The following is a 14,579-nucleotide window of genomic DNA, read 5'->3' on the forward strand; positions in this document are numbered from 1 at the left end:
GTTAATATTAATGAGTTAAAACCTCTGTTCAGCTCGCTTCATTATGGGCTTGTTATGCTCGCGAGTTTCATGAGTGCTCGTTAAGGTAATAAACAACACAGAAGAATCCCATGATCCCATAACAAATTTACAATAAAATAAATTAAACAAGGACGTTAAGGTAACAAAAACCACAGAAGAATCCCATGATCCCATAAAAAATTCAGAACACATAAATTTAACAAGGATGTTTGCGTCCTGGCGGCTGGCTCCTGGTTGACTCTAGGGTCTCCTCGCGACTAGCTTCTAGGTCAGGAAGAAGTGCCGAAGTGGACTGGGGTGCTAGGCCCCTAGGATGGGCTAACTAGCAACTCCTTTTGTTAGTGGGCTAATTTGAACTAGTGGTCTCATGTCAAACCTTTTAAAATTAGCGAGCTAAACGAGTTAGCTCATGAAACTTGTTTGCTCGCTTGTTAAGCTCGATAATCTTAACGAGCAAAAAACATTTTTCGGCTTGGTTCATTAACTAACGAGCACAAGTTGAAACGAGCCGAACTATCAAGCGCTCGTTATGCTCGCGAGTTTCGAGCTTTTCGTCCAGCCCTAAAGGCGTGTCTCCTCCACGTCTCCGCCTCGGTCCCCTCATCTCCCCATTCGGTGACCTCTTCGGGGTCAGTGGAGTGGGAATCGTCCCTTTTCAGTTTTCTTAGTTCTTCCAGGTCCTTTGTTTTCGTTATAGTTGTTTCCCTGACAAAATCGATGAGATGGTAGTGATGATGATGTGTTGAAATGAGATCTCTCTGGCCTCTCCCTTGCATCACGATGTTCGATCCAGCTTTATGCAATTGGTGTTGTGAGATCTATTATCTCTCTTGATATGTCAGAAGTTGATATACTTCCTCCATTCAAATGAATAAGGCGCGCACACTTCTAAATTTGACCGTAAGTTAGATCAATAGTGTATATTTTGATGACTTAAAACTAGACCATTGAAAACCTTTTTTCAATATGAATTCAACGGAATAATTTGTATCAACATATAATCCACATTTAGTTGGTCTAATTTATGATCAAAGTTAAATTTTAAAATTTGTGCACGTTTATTCATTGCGACGGAGGGAGTATATCAATTAAGGGAAGCCGTTGATTGGCTTTTGGTTTCTCCAGCCCTCTTGACTCGAAATAAAAAGAAATGAAAATCCACCCAATTCTGTGGTAGGCCTTCATCGGACGCACAAAGACTCAAATAGCCTTCCCCCTTTTCACCGGTCATGACTTGTGAGCTTTGACGAGGTGGTGGATGGAATGGCCTCGCCGTCGTCCCCTAGCCGCCGGCTCGCCGGATCCCTAATCCTGCGGCCAGGCGCGGAGGGGTCTCTGATCCCGGGGCTCCCGGACGACGTCGCGGCCGTCATCCTCTGCCTGCTCACGTTCCCCGACCAGTCCCGCCTCCGCGCCACCTCCCGCGCGTGGCGGCTCCTCCTCTCCGCCGCGACGCTTCTTCCGCTCCGCCGCAGCCTCCGCCTGCCTTCCCGCCACCTCGTATGCCTTTTCCCCACCGACCCATCCCTTGCCTCCCCCATCCTGCTCGACCCCGCTGCCCCCACCGCCTGGTGGCCCCTCCCGCCGATCCCCTGCTCGCCGCAGCTATACGGCCTCGCCAATTTCGCCGCTATCGCCGTCGGGAGCCACCTCTACGTCCTCGGCGGTTCTCACTTCGACGCCCGGAGTTATCCCCTTGGCCACCCCTTGCCCTCCGCCGCCGCCTACCGACTCGACCTCGCTCTCTCTCGCCACCGCTGGGAGCGCCTCCCGGACATGCACATCCCTCGCGGGAGCTTCGCCTGCGCTGCCGCGCCCGGCGGCGGGGTTGTCGTCGCCGGCGGCGGGTCCAGGCACCCGACGCTCCCCTCCTCTGGCAGCCGCACAAGCAGCACCGAGTGGTACGACGCCGCCACGCGTACCTGGAATATGGCCACGGCGATGCCCCGGGAGAGGGCTGGGTGCGTGGGATTCGTGGCGCACGGGGCAGGGGGTGTGGGAGAGGATGAATTCTGGGTGATGGGCGGGTACGACAGGTATACCACAGTGGGGGGAGTGGTGCCGAATGACCTCTACTGCCGGGATGCCATGGCGCTAGGACTGTGGAGTGGCAAGTGGAGGGAGATTGGGGATATGTGGGTGGAAGGGGAGAGACGTCGACTCGGGCCAGTGGCCGCCATCTCTGCAGAGGATGGGAAGGTTACAGATGTGTTCATGCTCGACGGAGACGATATCTTCAGGTCAGGCAATTTATCTCCAATTTGCTTGTAATTTGCCACAATATTAAGTATACACGATCCTGTTTGTCTTGCTTCAGTTTGTAGTTTATAGTTCGTATTATTGTGTTATTGTTTCCTTAATGCGTGGTTTCAATTATTTGTAGTTAATATAGTTTGTTTTTCTAGATGGTGGTTGAGTATACATGTCTGTCTATTTCACTGTAGTGATCGAATGTACTAGTTAATCTCGTGTGGTTCATCAATGAAGAGTTTGGACAGATACATAGTAAAATTGTTATTGTTTCACCTTGCTCTTCTATTTGGCCATGCAATTAGTTTATTTTGGTAAGATGTACATGTGGGGGGAAATGAAGAAACAATGGGAAGCAGCTTTTCTCTTTAATTAGTTCAGTTTCCTTGTGCAGTGTCTCTCTTTGTGCTGAGTATGTGACAGTTTTGATGACAGACTAGTGCTTCTTATCCATATAAAATGCAATTAACATGTTTGTAACATGAAAGAATACCTTGGTACTTCTCCCTCCCTTTTGTACTTTCACAACTTGTTCTTAACATTGACACACATTGTCTTCTGCTCTTGCTTTGTATGAGACTTAGATCACCATGTGCACACTATCTTGTTACTCGGTTTTAAGCCAACCTGAATGATGTTCTGACTCAATGTATTGGAAAGCAGTAAATATCGGCTTTGATAGGTTGCCTCATCCTATGCTTATTAATGCCTGCTGTTCGCAACGATAAAATACTTGCAACCTGGGGTCTTTTGACCAATAATTTAACGGTCAAAGTTTTACTGAAATGCTTTTGGTGTGACATTGACATATCAATTTATTTGATTTTCAACTTGTTTTTATCAACTGCTATGAGATGCTTTCCATGCTGTAAATGTAAACAACTTAAAACTGGAACTTGCTTGAACAGGTACTAAATTTCTTCTGTAATCTACAAGTACCTATGTACCAGGGCGTTATGAATTTGGAATAGTAGCATAACATTTATGAAGATTTTACTTTTATTATTATGTCTCTAAAATCTGTTAAATCTAATGGCACTTCCCTTGTGCATTGTGTTCCAGTTCATTCACTAGATGACAAAATGGCAAACACCGCGAGCATTGAACTAAGAATGAATCATATTACTTAGAACTTTGGGGAGTGCCACCCTAACTTGCATACTAAGTTTGCATCAGATAATTTTCATGTTAGAAGGTAATATAGTCTTGTCTAGTTGTCTGTGTTAGCGCAACTCCAAACAAGAATCACAAGGGACCCCAAGAATTCTCGGTATACTCTTACTCCAATCCCCAATCCCCAATTGAACGTGCTTCAAAGATTTGTTCCACTTCTGGAAAGACCTTGCATTATGTCACTAGATCTTGTTTTTTCATATAGTATAAACGCGACTAACCTATCTCCCTTGTATAGGATTTCTCCATAATGACCACTAACAGTTGCTCCTATAGCGGCCAGATAAGATTTAGCTGCTCTTATAACAAAGTGAAGCCATATTTACAATGAAAATTTGACCAGATCCGTAGAAATTTTCATTCCCAACTACATAATAGATTATTGCCTTAGTAACATCATATGTTTGATACATGAGTACATTGGTGCACATTTTAGCAACTTCAGAGCAGTTGTTTTTGGGGCTTGCTGTGATATTTGTGGATATTCTACCGCCAAATGTTGACGTCCAGTCTGGCTAATTGGTGTTGTCGTGTTGTGATAGCAATTAGAGGGATAATCATGGTAGATTGAGAGAATTGGGGGAGACAATAATTATTACTGGATAGTGGATGCACAATGAGATTAGGATGCTATTTGATCGCCTAAGTATTCAACTCTGATAGGTACTTATCGCCATATTGTGATAAGACTTCCATTGAAGTCCGTGTTGCACAGGAGCTTCTAGGCTGTCGGGTGTTGTTCTTTGGGACTGTGCTAGACAACGCCGACGAAGTATTGGTGCCTTCGCATTTGCTCCCGTTGACCTTCCTCTTCGTGTTGTTTGTCCACCACGATCCCTCTTACAGTAATGGACCTGGTCGTGTCATATATAAAGAGGGGCCCTTGGGCTAGGGGACTACCAAGACCGGTGGGTGTAGAAGGTGGCTTTGGACAGCAAAAATGTGGCTCATTTCTGCGTGTATAGAACTGGCTCGAGAGTACTGGGTAAAGCTAATGTCTCGCTAGTATCGTAGTTGACAGATCAGTTCTCAACTGAAAACTGTGCAGAAATGCCAAAGTCACAACTTGGAGGTGGTGGGTGGATTTGCTCGGAAGTCCCGAACCTATACTGTGATCTACTAGAGAAGCAAGCCGATAACTGTTCAGAAAGTGCCGTGTAAAATGCTAGAGCATCTCCTACAGATGATGTAAAAGCTGGTGCCCAAAAATGGTTTTAGGGCAGGAGAGAAGTTTTTTGGTCATAGAAAATTATCGTCGGTAACAGTGCTGCCCTAAAAATTTGGCTGTCTTCAACTATCAAACATTTTAAAAGCATGTACAACACAAGATATCCAAAACAAATAATATTAGACTCATGTCAAATTAATCCAAAACAAATAAAACACAAACAGTACTTAATTATTGCATAGTTTCACAACATCAAATTGAACAGCAAATTGTTCATCAAATGTAACACAAGGTTCATCACACATGACATGAAACATAGAGGTAGAACTAGTGATCTTGTTGCTCATTCCATGTCCACCACTCCTCGATGAGATCTCTTTGAAGATCTTCGTGAGTATCCGCATCTCAAATGTCATGGTAAACTTGAAAAAAGCGCCGGATGTGGTCTTCCCTTCTACGCGGATGCATCGGCTTTCCGATCAATTCATAGGAGTGATTCAAATCTTTCCACACTCATGCTCAATGATCATGTTGAGCATGATCATGGCGGTTGTCATGATGTAGCAAAGGATTTCTTAATCCCAAAACCTAGCCGGTCTTTGCACTCTCCACATCTTTCCTAGCAATTGCTTGAGCATTATGGAATTGAAGTTCTTCCTTACCTTGGGGGCTTAAAATTGGCTTCATAAGGTTGCCCACTTCAAATATATTCCATTTGCTAGGTAGTAGTCCATGTTGTATCTGCGGCCATTTGCTTGAAACTCCACCAGCAGTGATTCCCCATTGGCTAGCCGTGCAAAGAGTGGTGGTCGCTGGAGCACATTGATGTCATTGCAAGATCTAGGCATCCCAAAATATGCATGGCAAAACCATGTCTCTGTAGTAAAACTGACCAAGCGTATATGTTTGATTCCATCTCGCTTACAGAACTTCCTAGATCATTTGCTGTGTAGGTTTATTATATCTTACATCATTTCCTATACCTACCTTGATGTTTTCTTTGAGTCCAAAACATCTGGTTCCTGCGGTAGGTTAACCAACATCAACCTATGCCCCTGCTGAAGCCATGTTGTCCATTTGTCACTCGTAAGTGACTGCCGAAAGGCAATATTCAGTGGTACCTCAGCCGAAATGGTTGCTATGGAAAATGTTTCTTCTGAATGATGTTTGTAAAGGGAAGCAACTCAGGCTTTCAAGGAGATGGTCATTAAGGAGGGCCCTTGGTAGGAAGGAGGTGATGCAGTCAATATGTGGATGAAGATGGCGATTTGCATTCGTAAGGTGGCTTCAGAGGAGTTTGGAGTGTCCAGGCGAAGAAGAAGCGAAGCTGAAGATACCTGGTGGTGAAACAATGATGTCTAGATGGCTATTAAGGAGAAGAAAGATTGTTTTAGACGCCTACACCTGGATAAGATTGCAAACAACATAGAGAAGTACAAGGTGGCAAAGAAAGCCGCAAAGCGAGGTGTGAGTGAAGCAAGGGATCGGGCGTACGAGGACCTCTACCAGCGCTTAGGCACAAAGGAAGGCCAAAGGGACATCTATAAGATGGCCAAGATCCGAGAGAGAAAAACGAGGGATGTCGACCAAGTCAAATGCATCAAGGACAAAGCAGACCAGCTCCTGGTGAAGGGCGAGGAGATTAAGCATAGATGGCGGGAGTACTTTGACAAGTTGTTCAATGGAGAGAATGAGAGCTCTACCATTGAACTGGACGGCTCCTTTGATGATACCAACAGGCGTTTTGTGTGGCGAATTTAGAGTTTGAGGTCAGGAGGCTTTAAAAAGGATGAAAGGAGGCAAGGCGATGTGCCCTAATTGTATCCCCGTTGAGGTGTGGAGAGGCCTCAGAGGGACAGAGGCATAGTGATAGTATGGCTAAGCTTTTCAAACTCATTTTTTAGGCAAACAAGATGCTAGAAGAATGGAGGCGGAGTATATTAGTACCAATCTTCAGACCAAGGGGGATGTTCAAAGTTATACTAGTTACCATGAAATGAAGCTGATGAGCCATACAATGAAGCTATGGGGGAGAGTCATTGAGCACCGCTTAAGAAGAGTGACAAGCGTGACCAAAAAATCAGTTTGGTTTCATGTCTGGGAGGTCGACCATGGAAGCCATTTTCTTGGTATGACAACTTATGCAGAGATACAAGGAGCAAAAGGACCTATATATGGTGTTCATTGACTTGGAGAAGGCCTATGATGAGATACTGCGGCATGTCATGTGGTGGGCCTTGGAGAAACACAATGTCCCAGCAAAGTACATTACGGTCATCAAGGACATGTAGGATAGTGTGGTGAAAAGTGTTAGAACAAGTGATGGCGACACTGATGACTTCCTGATTAAAATAGGACTACACCAAGGGTCAGCTTTGAGCCCTTAACTTTTTGCTTTGGTGATGGATGAGGCCACAAGGGATATACAAGGAGATATCTCATGGTGTATGCTCTTTGCGGATGATGTGGTGCTAAGCGATGATAGTCGGATGTGGGTTAATAGAAAGTTAGAGTTATGGAGACAAACCTTGGAATTGAAAGGTTTTAGGCTTAGACATGAGGTGCGGTTTCAGTACTACTAGGCACGAGGAGGAGGTTAGCCTTGATGGGCAGGTGGTACCTCAGAAGGACACCTCTCGATATTTGGGGTCAATGCTAGAGAAAGATGGTGATGCCGATGAAGATGTGAGCCATCAAATCAAAGTCGGATGGATGAAGTGGTGCCAAGCTTCTAGTGTTCTCTGTGATAAAAGAGTGCCACAAAAGCTAAAAGGTAGGTTCTATAGGATGACGATTTGACCCGCAATGTTGTATGGTGCTTTGTTTTGGCCGACTAAAAGGTGACATGTTCAACAGTTAGGTTTAGCGGAGATGCGCATGTTGAGACGGATGTGTGGCCACACAAGAAAGGATCAGGTCCGGAATGATGATATGCGGGATAGAGTTGGGGTAGCACCGATTTAAGAGAAGCTTGTCCAACATCGTCTGAGATGGTTTGGGCACATTTAGTGCGGGCCTCCAGAAGCTCTAGTGCATAGCGGACGGCTAAAGCGTGCTGATAATGTCAAGAGAGGTCTGGGTAGACCAAACTTGACATTGGAGGGGTCCGTAAAGAGAGATCTGAAGGACTGAAATATCACCAGAGAACTAGCCATGGACAGGGGTGGGTGGAGGTTAGCTATCCATATGTCACCATGAGTTGGTTGCGAGATCTTATGGTTTTCTGCTCTAGCCTTGTTGCTGGTGTTGTTGTTGTTGTTGGTGGTGGTGGTGGTGGTGGTGGTGGTGCTGGTGCTGGTGCTGCTGCTGCTGCTGCAGACTGGGCTGTGTGTCTCCAAACCAAGTGTCTTCCCAAAATGTTGTACTCATGTCATTACCAACAGAAAACAATCCCTTGCTAAAAAGTCGTCCTTGACCCTGACCAAACCTTTCCAAAAAGGCGAGTTCATACTTCATAGCCTTTACTGTCACCTGAGACATTGTTTTCCAATGTAAGTTTTATTATGTACAAAATCTTGTCATACCACCTGAGACACCGAGAAGCTTGTGTCATAGAAAGATGCTTCTCGTGAAGAACGCCTTAGAACAACTCCAACACGCCGACCCAAACGGACATCGCTTTTGTCCGCTTTTTGTTCGTTTGGGTCGGCCGCCCGCTCGGCGTCCGCCAGGTTTGAGATTTGGGTCGGCAATGCGCCCAACGCACTGACCCATATTTGTCGCCCATATTTGTCGGCGTGGACGGCTGGCCGCCCTTTTTCAACAAACATGCACAAATATGCACAAATTTTCACAAGCAAACATATAGTTTCAAACCAAAAAAATAGCGTAGTTTACAAACCGAATAAAAATAAAATAGTGTCACATAGTTTTGCAAGCCGAATAAAAAAGATACATCTATTGGTTGCCAACATGAGCCCACATATGCTCAACCAAATCATTTTGCAATTGCATGTGAGTTTTCCAATCACGCATGTCATGTTGAAATTGGGTGAACTATTCAAACGTTGCCGCTCCTCCATGCTCAGGCACAACATTCTCACCCTGAAACTGAAACCCTTGATCGTAGAAACATTCCGGGCGCTCATCTTCTACGATCATATTGTGCATGATCACACAAGCAGTCATCACCTCCCACAGCTTCTCCGCGCTCCAAGTCCTAGCAGGATACCGAACGATGCCCCATCGAGATTGCAAAACACCAAAGGCACGCTTGACGTCCTTCCTAGCACTCTCTTGCTCTTGGGCAAATCTTTTCCTCTTCTCTTCGATAGGGTTGGGGATTGTCTTCACAATAGTGGTCCACTGAGGATAGATACCGTCACCTAGGTAGTATCCTTTGTCGTAGTTGTGGCCGTTGATGGTAACATTCATCGGTGGGCTGTTGCCTTTGGCAAGCTTAGCAAACACCGGCGAGCGCTGAAGCACGTTGATATCATTGTGTGATCCTGCCATGCCAAGGAAAGAGTGCTAGATCCAAAGATCTTGTGAGGCCACGGCCTCAAGTATGACAGTGCAAGCCCTGACATGGCCCTTATACTGCCCTTGCCAAGCAGAAGGGCAGTTCTTCCACTCCCAGTGCATGCAGTCTATGCTGCCAAGCATCCCTGGGAATCCTCTGCTGGCATTCATCGCCAACAAGCGGGCTGTATCTTTAGCAGTCAGCTCTCTCAAGTACTCAGGGCCAAACATAGCAATTACAGCCCTGCAGAACTTGTACATGGAATCTAGACATGTAGACTCGCTCATACGGACATACTCATCAATGAGATCACTGGGCACTCCGTATGCAAGCATCCAGACGGCTGCAGTGCATTTCTGATAAGATGAGAAGCCAATCTTTCCAACGACATCCTCTTTGCACTTGAAATAGTCATCGTATCGACTACCCCCTCTCTAATACGGTTGAAAAGATGCCTACTCATACGGAGACGCCGTCGGAATTTCTGATGTTTGAACAGCGGGTTGGTTGTGTCATAGTCCTTCCAAAGAAGGAAGTGGCCGCTCTCTCGGTTGCGATTCAACGCCGGAAGGTCCCCCGGGATGGAGCCACGGAACAACGGCTGTTGGCTATTAAGGTGGTGATGGACCAACACGGCAGCCAAGATCTCCTCCTCATCATCTAACGAGGAAACGTCTGAGTCGCAAAGGAAATTGTGGAAAAAGAACTCGTCGACGGAGTCCATTTTGTACCTTGGCAAACTGTCGAACATCTTGCGGGCGTTGACGAAGGAGCCTGCCGGCAAGGAGACGCGCGCCTCCCTTGGACCAGGTGGCTGCCCTGGAGGCGTCCGACGAGCGTGCCGGCGTCAGGCCGGAGGAGCTGGCCGGGGAGGCGAGGCGGCTTCCTGCTCACGTTGGCGTCGGGTGGGGGTGGGAAGCTTCGGTGCCCCAGCAGTGAGACGGTGGTGGGGGCGACGTGGGAGGTGGCGGCGGTGGCGGCGTTGGGGGGAGGTGTGTCGGCACCGGCTGCTGGCAGAGGCGCCGGAAATGGGTGGCGGCGGCGACGCGGGGGAGGTGGGCGAGGGTTCGCTGTCGATCTTGGGGTGGGAGAGGATGGCCAATGTGCCATCGACTAGTGGGCCAGGGGGAGGAGGAGGCGGGCGCCGCGCGCGTCCGTTTCGTGTTCGCGCCGACGCAAATGAGGCTAAAAAATGGGCCGGGAATGAGTCCGCAGGCGGACGAAAATCGGATGCGCGCCCGTTTGGGTCGGCGCGTTGGGCCGACTTTTCTGTCCGCGCCGACCCAAACGGACGCGCACGGACGAAATGGGTCGCCGCGTTGGAGTTGCTCTTAGTACACTAAACACACGGAGTAATGGCGATTAGGAGAGCATCTGCACGGCAGTCACATCCTACTGGAGTGTAGAGCTTCACCCAGGCCTGACCAGAGACCACCCCATGGACGCCGCTGTTCAGTTATATTTATAGCCGTGTATCACATCCTACTGGAGTGTAGAGCTTCACCCAGGCCTGACCAGAGACCACCCCATGGACGCCGCTGTTGAGTTATATTTATAGCCGTGTATAGCCTTCGTATTTTCCCTGTTGTACAAGGGGCTTTCTGCATATTTTTCTCACCTGTATGTCCATATATACTGGCCTATGGTCCCATGGGAATACAAGTTGCTATTTCTCTAACAACCGCAAACCCACAAATGATAGCAAGAGCTTGATCGGCGTTCCCTTTGGAAGTACCTTGTACTCCTTCTGTCCCAAAATATAAGAACGTTTTTAACACTACACTAGTATCAAAAACGTTCTTATATTATGGGACAGAGGGAGTATCTGGCATTGTGTTCTCCTTGCACGTTTCCAACACACAAAACAAAGCATATCTTGGATTGTAAAGAGCAAATGGTAGGACGGTGAACGCTAATAATGGAGGCTGACTGGCAAGCATCTCTTAGAGGTTTTAAATACAAATGTGTGATCAGTCAAATATATGGTGTTATGGTGCTTATCTATATATCCGTGTTGCATTTTTGTTGGACAATGTTTCTTCAATATTGAGTCATGGGGTTTTCATAGCTGCTGTCCTGAGGTTATTTGTGCAATCCTGTCGACATTTTGTAGACACTGATACAATTGCAAGTAATTCTCAGTTAAGTGGGTGAACGTTAAATGTATGATTTTGTTGATAAAGAAAGAGTTTGTTGGTCTTACTAACATAATGTTGATGCGGGGCAATTAGTATAGCATCTGATACTTATAGCTGCCATATGTGACAGAAAGGTCTAAATGGAGTGAACAATATTTTCTGTAACCGGAGATTAATTTGTGCATGGGCAAATACATTCTTGAATTATTTAATGTGTTTCCTTACTTTGTTATTAGGAAGTAAAAGTATCACTTTGTTATTAGGAAGTAAAAGTATCACATTGTGCTGATTACTTTGTATATAAATTTCATGGATTCGAATATTGTAGAATATTGCTGGCTTTCCAATTGTCAAATGTGGCAACGTTTTCTTTTAGAGAGATGTTGCAACGGATTTCGTGGGAGAGAAGGGTGTAAAAGGTTGTTTGCCATTTGGAACTGCACTGAGTCTACCAGGCAGTGTCTTCAGGCATGCTATATACTTTAAGCTCATGCATAGATCCCTCCAACTATTTGGAATGCGTGAGGTACAGTTTGGATTGGTTAATTTGTTATGGCAAATGACCAGGGGCCAATTTTGTCTTAAGGGTGGGTTTTTTGTTGCTTTGATCTATGCAAATGTAATTTTTGTATCAAAAGGCTGTAGACTTTAAAAAAAATTTATTCCCTGAATTGAAATGCTGACATGACGGCCAAAATTTACCTTAAAAATATTATTATCAGAATCATGTAGAGTTTCATCACCTTCTAATATATCAATCTTTCAGTTCTTACTGAATGGGCTTATCCAAGCTGCAAACGCTTGAATACTTTTCCTTTTTTTTTGGTAGAGCATGTTCTTTTACTATTCAGTTTGATTTCATACAACGTTTGTAATCTGTCTTATCTGTAACCTACAAGCCATTCTATGTAGTCAAGTGCATGTATGCCATGTACCTATAGTATTACCGTGATAGCCATGCACTCGTACTTCTGAGTTCTGAATGTTGTTTGGTGCAGGTATGACTTTGCTTCAAACGGGTGGTCGAAGGAGGCTACTTTGAGGAGAAAGATCCCAGAGACTGAGCTGTGTGGCTTCGTATCATTGAACGGCGAACTGCATGTGCTTAAATCTGCCAAACTTCCTGCCGAAACCCTCCATCCTCGGAGGCAGTTAAAGAAGAGGCTGGCTTTGGAGTTTCAGGTTTATAACCCGCTGGCAAGGAAATGGAGAGTGTTCACCACATATCCCCCCGTCAGTGTGCCCATCGATTTCAGGACCGCAGCTCTTTGTACAGTTGAGTTGTAGAGCTGCTGGTGCTCGTCATCTACTGTACAGATTCAGATAGCAGGGGTGCTATCGCTTGCAAATTTACATGTAAATGACGATGAACTTGTAATGATTTCGGTGGATAGCCGGAGACTGTTGCGAGTACTTTTCGCATTGTTAAACTCGTGTAACCGTTTGTATATAAATAATAATACTGAACGGTGCACTATATAAATCAGGCGCTGTGACATGTGGTGTAAGTATATCCCCATTCAAAGCTTGCAAGTACATTGTTTGGTGAAATCTGCAGTATGTTTCCGGTTGTGAGTTGTGGTGTCCTAATCTTTTTAGATTTTGATAACTTCTAGGTTTTTCAGATAATTGTGCAAGAGGTTTATCTCATTGAAATTTGAAACTGGGAATAGATAAAATTTGATTAACAGTGTAATGACATTTTAGTTCAAAATGTTCATGTTGACGGGATTTGTTGCTGTGTAAAAAACAATGGGCGGTTATGGGGTGTTTTTAGTAACGTGATCGAGACAAAGATTAGCGGCAATGGGGCTAATGCTATATCCACGTAAATTTACCAGTTTTTATGTAACAAAGATTTTATGTAGATGTGGCACCACGTACCTACCATTTAGGGGAAGCTCGTGTGTGTGTGTATGCTTGATGGCAAAAGGGGTGTGTGCATGCATGATTGCTTGCGTGCTTGGTGAAATGTGTGTCGTATATGGTGGAAGTCAGTGGAAATCATTATTTTTAGTTACATAAAAGCGGACATTTGAGGTAATTGGATTGGTGCCTCTCGTTTCTGTGTTCACGGATTGGTCCTCATCGATCGATGGACGGATACAATGTTCGATTTAGGGATAAACGTTGGAGATGTCTTTTATCCTCTAAAATTCTAAGCTCCTGGTGATCACCGCCATTTGTTGGCCGTATCGATTTATAATAGGAATCGCTTACGGGCGACCACTAGAGGGCTGCACATTTAGGGCGGTAGTCACTACCGCTTGAAGCGGTCCATCGCTGTAGGCTCACTCTATTTTTTTCCGTTGGTTTTGTATTCACACAGTTTTATTTGATTTCTCTTTTTTTTCGTCATTTTACTTTGGTTTTCATTGGGTTTTTTGTTATACTTATGGTTTTCTTTATTGTTTTTGCTTTTCTTTTTTTGTTTCTTTGTCATTTTATTGGTTTTTTAAAATTCATCTCTACTTTTTTCTAGGTATACATTTTACATTTTTAGAGCACATGTGAAACATATTTCTGATAAACTTTGGACATTTTTCAAGTATGATATATATTTATTTTAAATACATGTTTTTGAACAGTTTTCTTAATACGGTATCATTTTTCAAATAAGAGTTTTACATTTGTTAATGGAAATAAACATTTTCTTAAACTACGCAAACATTTTTTATACATTGTATAAATATTTTCGAAAATTCCATGGGTATTTGTTTAGGAAACATGTGATTATTTCTTTAAAATCAGACGTACATTTTCTAATGTAAATAAACAATTTTTTAACCTACACAAACATTTTTGACATTGTGTATGCATTTTTTAAAATCTCACTAACATTTTCTTGAAACAGGGTAATATGTCCATAAATGTCACGTACAGTTTTTAATTACATTGTGAAAACATTTATTATTACATTGTATGCTATATGTTTCAAAAACTTTGCATTTTTTTTTTGAAATGTGGGAACATTTTGTCATTGTTACAAAATATCATTTTTGAAAGTTATCAACATTTTAAAAAACTGCGCCAGCACATTTTTTATACTATGTTATCATGTCTTAAATTTTTTGTTTTACTTTCTCAAGTAGATTTAAGTTTTTTTTAATATGTATTCATATAAAATATAAACAAAAATTAGAACGAAATTCTAGTGACGTCAGCATGACGTGAACGTCCTACTGGGCGAGCCCACCGGCGGTGCTCTGTAGGCGAGACAGGCTTCTGCTCGGCCGATCCTGCGGATTCATCCTCCACGCCGCCATCCCCTGCGGCAACCCCCCTGCTCTGCCCGCCGGCCAGCACCACTCTACCACGCCGCCATCTCCTGCCACCCCACCCCTGCCTCCGCCGCCGGTCACTACCT

The 14,579-nt window shown here is 44.6% G+C and overlaps 1 protein-coding gene across 1 annotated transcript; it reads left to right on the plus strand.

The window, feature by feature from the left end:
- Window positions 1-1,227: 1,227 nt before the first annotated feature.
- Window positions 1,228-12,763, plus strand: LOC119322816 (F-box/kelch-repeat protein OR23-like). The gene is made up of 2 exons (XM_037596352.1): window positions 1,228-2,261; window positions 12,211-12,763. Exons 1-2 carry the CDS (start codon window positions 1,285-1,287, stop codon window positions 12,497-12,499), a joined length of 1,266 nt encoding a protein of 421 aa, XP_037452249.1. The 5' UTR covers window positions 1,228-1,284; the 3' UTR covers window positions 12,500-12,763.
- Window positions 12,764-14,579: the final 1,816 nt, after the last annotated feature.

The sequence above is a fragment of the Triticum dicoccoides genome, chromosome 6B (genome assembly GCF_002162155.2).
Source record: "Triticum dicoccoides isolate Atlit2015 ecotype Zavitan chromosome 6B, WEW_v2.0, whole genome shotgun sequence".
In the NCBI taxonomy this organism is placed as follows: domain Eukaryota; kingdom Viridiplantae; phylum Streptophyta; class Magnoliopsida; order Poales; family Poaceae; genus Triticum; species Triticum dicoccoides.